This window comes from Pangasianodon hypophthalmus, chromosome 19 (assembly GCF_027358585.1).
Source record: "Pangasianodon hypophthalmus isolate fPanHyp1 chromosome 19, fPanHyp1.pri, whole genome shotgun sequence".
NCBI classification, from domain to species: Eukaryota; Metazoa; Chordata; class Actinopteri; order Siluriformes; family Pangasiidae; genus Pangasianodon; species Pangasianodon hypophthalmus.
Window position 1 is genome coordinate 10,053,015 of NC_069728.1, and position 9,173 is coordinate 10,062,187.

The 9,173-nt window shown below is 38.5% G+C and overlaps 1 protein-coding gene across 2 annotated transcripts; it reads left to right on the forward strand.

Moving 5' to 3' along the window:
* The first annotated feature begins 4,308 nt into the window (after nt 1-4,308).
* On the forward strand, nt 4,309-8,694 carry ypel5 (yippee-like 5). Of its 2 annotated transcripts, none has more exons than XM_026944552.3 (3): nt 4,309-4,421; nt 5,205-5,349; nt 7,711-8,694. In XM_026944552.3, exons 2-3 carry the CDS (start codon nt 5,209-5,211, stop codon nt 7,933-7,935), a joined length of 366 nt encoding a protein of 121 aa, XP_026800353.1. In that variant the 5' UTR covers nt 4,309-4,421; nt 5,205-5,208; the 3' UTR covers nt 7,936-8,694. The 2 variants fall into 2 exon arrangements, with proteins under 2 accessions (XP_026800353.1, XP_026800352.1); XM_026944551.3 differs by having other exon boundaries at nt 4,334-4,561.
* Nucleotides 8,695-9,173: the final 479 nt, after the last annotated feature.

Below are 9,173 nucleotides of genomic sequence, written 5' to 3' on the forward strand. Positions count from 1 at the left end.
AATGAAGTCTTAAGGACAGCGATAAAGGATAAGTTATCGTACATCTTTAAGCCCTTAATCCTTCTTATCATACAGAATTAGAAAGATTGACACAGAAGACACACAATTAGGAGAATAAAAGCCTACAACTTTCCCCGAAAGGACAAGAGTATATGTTTGTCTGCCTACGTGTCTCCACTTTGAGGAAATAAAAAAAAAACTGATGATACCGCTGAAATCTTGGCCTACTATATTATTAAACCAAATGTCACTAATAAAGTCTCAGAAGACCAACCACATTACTATAACAGTGTTGTTCAATTAACTCATTTGACAAAACCAGAAATTTATTGAGTGAAAGGTGATAATGTGCCAAGCAATGCCAACAGTTTTGAGCCAATGATCAAGTGACAGGAGAGGCTGTACAGATTGTGGCACTTTCAGGATATCACTGGGTTTATTTACTGCTAGCATGAGTTCTGGCTATCCAAAATCAAGGTCTTGTGCATAATTGGGATGGACTTCCTATCATCCCTGAGGGTTGAAGAATTCACTCTACCTGACAGTTCCTTTCAGTGGTGATACAGTTCAACAGCAGATGTTGGGAGTAAATGGGATAAAATAAGACTTTTTGGAAAGAGGTCAAGCAGCCCAGTGGGCTCAGTTCAGTGACTGATCACATTAGCTATATTTGGCTTGCAAAGCATGGTGAATGGGAAGAAGCAATCAATTATGGTGATCTGAAAAGATAAGCTCAGGGTCAAGTGGACGGGGAGCAGGGGGCTCAGTGGGGGTGTTGGACCATCTTTTGAGAGCTTACTCTTGGAGAAGCAGATGTCTCTCACATTTGCGAACAGATGGGATGACAGCAACTTTCTACATTTTGCTCTGAACTGATAATGCTCTTGATTACATTGCTGGGTACTAGTGGTTTAGCTATTGGATTGAGAAGCAGCTACTAGATGTCCGAACAGCTGAGTCACTGGCAGTCTTCAAACGACGTCTAAAGACTTACCTCTTCATAAAATACTTAAATTAGCACTTTCACAAAAAAACACCTCCCCAACAGAGTTTTGGACTGATGGTATTCCTAGTTTGTGACCTAGCGAGCCAATATCAGAATGTATTTTTGATAGACTTCAAAGCACTATTGTAAGTCGCTCTGGATAAGGGCGTCTGCCAAATGCCATAAATGTAAATGTAAATGTAACCTACTATCAGATGGCCTTTGCTCCTGAGGTGAAGGAGAAGACAGCATTTATTCTTTGGCAGTTGTTTGGACAGTGTTATGCTCCTGATACACTTATGCAACTGAAGTGAAGACTGTTTATTGGTGTGCCATGCAGTCACTGCTTTGTGTACCTTGATTTTCTAGTGATATCAACATACCCTTGCACTGACAGATGGGGAAGGAAGCTGAGTTTAGTGGTCATTAGGGTATAGGAAAGCTTCCATGTGTTTGTACAAGGCCTTGAACTGGCAAGGACATGCCTTTCTTACCTGGCTTTTGAAGGTCAGATAGTGAGGTATTTGCAAGTGTCTCAGGCCTCCTGCTTCACGCTTCATCACTGTAAATGCCTCTCTCTTCATCACTATACTTGGCATTTGTATTCCAATTCTGATGCCTTGTCACGACATCTCTGCATGAAAGATGCATGTGTTATGAGGGACCAGAGAAGAATCAGAGAAGAATCACAGCAGACAACAGCTGACCTCTACAGGATTAATGCAATGAAGAGGCAACATGAGCAGTGCAGTAGAACTGGGTACAGAGTGGACAGAGGCCTCAACAGGTGACTTCTAGTTTATGTCAGAAACATGTACCTGCTGAGAGGCTTTTCAAGATATGTATTATTCTGATTTGAAAAAATGCCCAGACCCCAAAATATTGGTTAGCTTTTAGTAGTCTCCTAGCTGGTGATGGACAAGGCCAGTGTATAATTGTGGCACACTGGGACAGCCTGCTGCCATCACGAGTTTACCCATTCAGATAATAGGCAATCCAGTCTGCCATCAGCAAGACCTTATGCATGGGCAGGACAAGCTGGGAGTACAACCTAGCATTACTATATAAAGGACTGAGGGCCAAAAGAAAAGAAAACAGAGGTCCTTTAAAGTGGGTCTGTGGACTGCCATGGAGATCAAACTCTTGTGTAAAGATCTCATTCTGTTTGCCTATTATCTCAGGTCTTGTGTTTTTGTCAGCTTTGTGCATTTTTCATGGCTGGCTTATCAGTATGCTGTTATTAAAGGGCAAACATGCTTTAACTTTACCTTGCTGTATGTTACAATATAAATCAAATTGCCTCTATATCCAATTTCACACTTTATGCATATCTATCACTTAATATTCAGTTCGACTGTATATAAATAACCCCTTTAACATCTAATTTCATATTATTATTATTATTATTGTTATTTTATATACATATTGTTTCATGTATTTTTGGCCTAATTTGGCCAATTTTTGTCATGTATTTTTGCACTCACCTCACACTGTTGTGTATTTGCACTTTATGTTGTCTTGTTTACTGTTATGTGTGGCACCATGGTCCTGGAGAAACAACATTTCATTCCAATGTATACAAGCCATATAGACAAACCCACTTGACTTACTGTATCAGATATTATAATAATCACAGTTTCTATGGAATGTAAAGTTGGCAGTGCAGATAACAGTATCTCAGAGATCTAAATATTAATTAGATGCATATTTCAAACTCAGCAAATTTCTCTGTAAACCTTGCTATTAATATGTTCTCATATGTACAATTATGTTGAGCTATGGAGTCAAAATAAGCTACTACACCAGGTGTATATAGTTGAATGTTGTTCTGCAGTAACTGATTATATTGTACACTCCAATATATTGATTATTAATGTTGAATGAAATTGGATTATTGAAACTCAAATTATACTTGCAAAATAATATAGACGAAATATATAATTTTACTTAAAATATACAATGTACTCTTTGTATAGCAATTAGTGAGGTAGAAGCTCATAATAGGACTGAGTGTATTATTAGTGATCAAAACAATGTTGCTGAGTTAGTGTTATATTCAACACAGTCTGATCATGTTTATTGCTCACTGTCCTTTTCACTCTTGCTGCAGATAAGCAAGAAAAAAGGTCACTAGTAATTGCAGTTAGTGAATTGCAATAGCAAGTGCAGATATGCATTTTAGCTGAGAATGCAGAGATCCCAGGGTCACGAAGTAACTATAAGCCACTACATGTAGAGCTCTGCATTGACCGTTTATCCGGTTTTATCTTTTACAGTGAATGAAGTCAAAAGAAGGAAAGCTGGTGGTGTTTCTGATAAAGAGTACAACAACAAGAAGGCAACCAATTCAGCATGGCAAAAATAAATAAATAAACAAATAAAAAAAATTAATTAATAAATAAATAAATAAATAAATAAATAAATAAATAAATAATGTCAGAAGCCCATAAACACTATCTAATGGATATGTATTTAAAGGTCATTTTACTCAGCTTCTCTTAGTGCTTCTCTGTGTATTGTTTATATTGTTTTTTATAGGTGCAGAGTGCACACACACTCAGACATTCCCACACACAGCGCACTACACTAAATGGCCAAAAGTACTGTCTGTAGACACCTGACCATTGAAAGTGCTATTCCAAAACCATGGACATTAATTATATTAACTTTAACAGTCTCCACTCTTCTCTGTGCAGGCCACTCGAGATTTTCCACTCAAAACATGGCAAACCAGGTCTTTATGGACCGCATACTCAGCGATGTCATGCTAGGTTTGGGCTAGGTCCCTTACTTTCAGGACATCTTAATGCTACAGCATACAACGACATTCTAGACAGTTGTGTGCTTCCAACTTTGTGGCAGCAGTTTGGGGAAGAAACACAGATGTGTGTTCTGGTCAGGTGTCCACAAACTTTTGGCCATAAGTATTTGAATTCCCGGGGACTGAATCTCGAGTTTTTCATGCTTGTAAAAAGTTACAGCCAAGTCGTGTGGCTTGTGTCTTCGTTTTCATCTGACATGTTGTGTCTCAACACAAGGTGATAGCTTGCTGCACTAGTGTTGTGGCAACAGCGCTGTTTACAGTGTTAATTTGTTAACTCAACTCTGAAATTCCCCTTTATCCACACTGATTAAATTTCTTTATCAAATAACAAACTCATTTAGCTATGAGAGTAAACGTTTTATACTGTCCAATGTTGTATCTTAAACCACACGCACGCGCACTTTGTGATTCCTTCTTTACACTGAAACAATTTCCGACACAACACCCAGCCGATTGATTGCATGACAATACGCATGCGCACAATGTGATTCGGTTTTTTTTTTTTGTGCACGGGGGCGATTTCCGACGCAACACCGGATGTTGCTATAGGCTGCGGAACAGCTGAGAGCATATCAACACAGCACCAAAACAGACGGACGCTTTGAAAGAAAGGTTTGGGAAAAAACAAAACAAAACAAAACAACATTGACATAGAAAGAAGAACCATCGAAAAAAATCGGGTAGAAAGCCTTGTCAGCCAAAACGGTTCTGTTTTAAACGAACGGATTAAGTTACAAGAAGAACAAAAAACGGTGAGACGTCGTCACATACAAACAACTGGCTAGCTTAACGTTAGCTGTTAGCAAACCTACTAGCAATTTTTTTTGTGTTTTTATTGTCGTAAAAATCTCAAAAAAGACTCAGATGTCACTGTTATTGTCTGCTGGATTCATCTAGATTTACCTATGTCTTGTTATTTGTTTCAGTGTCTATGTTAGGTAACATGTTAAGTGATATGTTATTGTCGACTTTGTTGACTGAAAAACAAATTGTTTGTAAACTTGGTTAGCTGTGTATCTGTCTGCAGCAGGCCTAAAAGACATAACAGTGTGTAACAACATATGAAAGGACAAATTGGCAGCTGATATGTTGTAAATTTATCGTGAAACCTGATATCCAACTCCACGGTTTCCCAATTTTCCCCAAACCTGAAATTTTCTAATGACGTGAGAAGTTTCAGTTGAAATTCTTGGAGATCTCTCTGAAAGCTCAGTAACACTGAATGTCTACATTACCAATCAACCACCCTATTTTTCTTTCTTTTTTTTTTTTAAGGACTGATGGCATGTAACATCTTATGGAGTCACATGAATGAGTTTATAACGTCCTTTTACTCACCCACAGGAGATTTATGATAATATTACATGTCCTGAGTGGTTGTTTTCCTTGTTGCAGCACGATGGGCCGTATCTTCCTGGACCACATTGGAGGCACTCGCCTCTTCTCATGTGCTAACTGCGACACAATCCTGACCAATCGCTCTGAGCTCATCTCCACACGCTTCACAGGAGCAACAGGCCGTGCTTTCCTCTTCAACAAGGTCAAACGATTACCTCCAATTTGTATGTTTTTGTACAGCCAGTGATAGGAAGAGGAAAGTTTGTAAACCAACAAAGCATTTCTTACAACTGTATCAAGAAACCTGTCCTGAAGTTCACATTTTTTGGTTTTGCTTAAGTACACATGTAACATGTGCATGTTAAATAATTTGTTTCTTAAAGTAGCAGAATACATTCATATCACAAAAAAGTAAATGCACAGTTCCTGTTAGAACTTCAGATCAGTTGAAAGGTGTAGTTTAAACATTGCAAGCAAACATTACGGTGTAGTTCAGACATCACATCTCCCCCCTAAGTCTGTTGCTTGCTCAGAGTCGTAATGATCTTGTAACTGTAAAAATGTATTGCTTGTTTGCTAGATTACAAGCCAAACGAGCAAACTTCAGACACCAAATAGGTTGTACCTGATTGACCAAATTGATGGTAAGGGGTACATGGTGTACTGACTATTTCTTTTGTAGTGCCACTGCTTAACAAATTTATTTTTCAAAGCATGTTATACTGTCATATGAGACATGAATAGAGCTTTTTGGCAAAACTCAAAAAGGGTTTAGTGTTAAAAAGAAAAGAACCCAATTCCCACTGTTAAGTATGATGAGGTCAAAACTGTCTGCCTTTGCCAAGTTACAACTGGCAGAGGCAGTATTTGGATCTTTCAGCAGGACAGTGATCCAAAACATATGGTCCACAGAATAAAGCTTTTTCAGCGATTGAAAGGTAGTAGGCAGGACTTTGTAGTCAATTTGGAACTTTATAGGCAGCCAGTGTAGCTTTATTAAAACTGGAGTAGTGTGCTCTGACTGAGAAGGATGTGGGCTGCTGATTTCTGAATTAGCTGAAGCTTTTTGGAAACTTACAGAAGACATTAAGCTCCAAGGTGAAATCAGCAACCTTATGGCAGAAAGACTTAATGCCCAACATCAATATTTTTGTTTTGTCAGAATTTAGAAGAAGGAAATATCTATTCATCCAAACCTTTGTCTTTTACACATTCTTCAGATTTTCATAGCTGTGCTGCTGATTTGGACAAACATAATTGTGTATCATCAGAGTAGAATTGAAAGCCAATATTGCAAATTACATGTCCAAGGGGCTAGATATACAGGGAGCTATGTGTTTTCACACATGGCTCATTTCAGCCAATATAAGTGGACTTGGTGCTTTTCCGCCTCAATCTGCACCATATGTGAACTCTCCAAATGAACTCTGAACATTTCGGGAGGTAGTCTGAGTACAAGTGCTGAGTTTCAAGTGCTTTGTGGTCTCATTTGTTGATGCGCTGTGAATATGAAGTGTGCGTAGCATCCTTCTCAAAATCACTTTTTCTTTTTGATCTTCAATTGTGATGTTACAGCTGAGCTGAGCTCAAAAATGTGAAGCATGGCAGTGCAAAGACTCGTGTGATCAGAGGAGACAGTGGCAATTCACAACATATGGGGTGAGGATTATATAAGGAACCATTAAGTTACAGATCAGAAAAACACTACAAGTGTTTGAACAGATTTTCTTAAAAAAAATGAAGGTGATGGGGTTTGACAGGACCCCATACAGTGCCAGAACAAGCTAAATAAAATGAGACAAAGGTTCCTTCCATCTCAAGATCAACAGAGACAGTCAGGACAGTCAGTTAGCCAGTGTTACACACATACTTGTATATCAAGTATATGTGAACTGCTGCTATGCATGCAGCGTTGTTCACATACTTACCCATGTACCTTTTGTGTATCTGGAGGATTAAGTCGAGAGCCTACGATGACCACTTGTTCTGGGATGCATATTTGTCTCTGTGAAACTGTCATACAAATGCAAAGAAGCTCTGTTAGCTTTTCGTTGAAACATTTCACAGTTGTTCTGGTTCTGAAAAGCTGTGTCAAATGAGAGACTATGACCTTACACATAAGTATTTACAATTTGCAGTGTCTTGCATCGTACATGTTTTTATAAAAAAAAAAGTTTTCCAGCATTTTTAAACAGTTGAAATTGAACTATAGGATTCAAATAAAAGGGGATATATATATATATAATGTCTCACTTGTCTCACTTCTCAAATCTCCAACAGTACAGTGTGTAACACCACGGTATGTGTATATATATATATATACACATACCGTGGTGTTACACACTGTACTGTTGGAGATTTGAGAAGTGAGACAAACAAATCAAAATAAACCATGCACAAAACTATTAGTGTGGACTTTGGGACAGAGTTGATATGGTGCACAGTAGTGACACCTGGTGGTCAAAGTTTGAACAGCAGATATAAATTTCTATTTAGAGGTGTCCCTTTAGGGATAACCCATGAGGAAGAGATTTTCATTTTATGAAAACTTTTTTCTCCCCAGGTGGTGAACCTGCAGTACAGTGATGTGCAGGACCGGGTGATGCTCACAGGAAGGCACATGGTGCGTGATGTCAGTTGTAAAAACTGCAACAGTAAGCTGGGCTGGATCTATGAGTTCGCCACTGAGGACAGTCAGCGCTACAAAGAAGGCCGTGTCATCCTAGAGAGGGCACTTGTAAGAGAGAGTGAGGGATTCGAGGAACATGTGCCATCTGATGCCTCCTGAATCTCTCTTCTCTTTTATCTCTCTCTCTAAATCTCTCTCTGTTATGCTGCTCATCTCAGTCACTGCCGTGTCCGAACACGATCTGAACATCTGAACAACGTATCCGCTTCTCACGAGCTGGTCCGGCCTTGCATAGAGACTGCTAATAAACAACAAAACCGATTCAGCAGCCCACCCATGGCTCTGTAAAGCAACAAACCAATCCAGCTGCCCATGTATGGCTCTATAAAAATGCAAACCCAGCCCCCAATCCAGCAGCCACTCTGTAGATCAGTAAAGCAAGCAAACAAAAAAAATCTGGCAGCCAGTCAAAGTTTATTAGGTATACTCTTGCAATTTAGGCTTTATAGTTCTGGATCTGAGCCAGCTATTAATGATTAGAGCAGGTAGAGTTATCTTTGTGAGGGATGCATTTGCTAGTTCGGCAGAATGCAATGTCAGTTTTTGCCAAGATGCTGATGTCTCTGATTTCATTTTCTCAGAGCATGTCCTATTTCAGCCCTCAAATATAGAGAGTGACACAAGGGGAAGATAGAGTGACAATGGTCCCTTGCTATTTATATATATATTGTTTTGGAATTGGTGGATAGTAAGAACCCTATGTTAATGATAAACTCAGTCCAGCACCATTTTAATTAGCGTTATACTTTTTCTTGTTTTTAGTTGAGTGTATGTATTGTTTATTTTTTTTTCTTTTCCTAAGACATGATGATAAAAATGTGTTCATTTGATCTTAATAAAGTAAATGGTCTTGCTCAAGCAGTACGTCTTTCTTGAGTCTTAAATAAAACACAGGACACACTATATATACTGTCATAATGATGTATTGTCACAACATTAGCTCATATATGCTATTATAAATACATAACTCAGCTGAAAGAAGACTTCTTCATTAACATGACAATTTTTGTATAATTATATTTTGTGGCAACACTGTTGTACATTTTTTTGGTAAATTCAACAGTTGAATCATTGGTACAGTGAAGTGATGAAATGTGTGTTCTCTCGTATATCCCTGAGTACAAAAAGTATGAAAAGATGTAAGTATAAAAATGACTACAATATGACTAACAGTGGAAGCTGGTATAAACAGTTAGCAGGGCTTTGGACTTTTCTGTCCAATTAGTATTAGGTAACAGTATTAAACAGCGCTGAGCCTATTCCAGTCTTTGATCAAAACAGGGACTCAGGAGCTGTGAGGCAACTACACTGTCCACTGCATCATGATCCCATCCTCA

Coding starts and splice junctions, on each gene's coding strand:
- ypel5 (XM_026944552.3), top strand. CDS start 5,209: ATGGGCCGTATCTTCCTGGACCACATTGGAGGCACTCGCCTCTTCTCA. Junction 5,350..7,710: donor GTGCTTTCCTCTTCAACAAG/GTCAAACGATTA, acceptor TTTTCTCCCCAG/GTGGTGAACCTGCAGTACAG.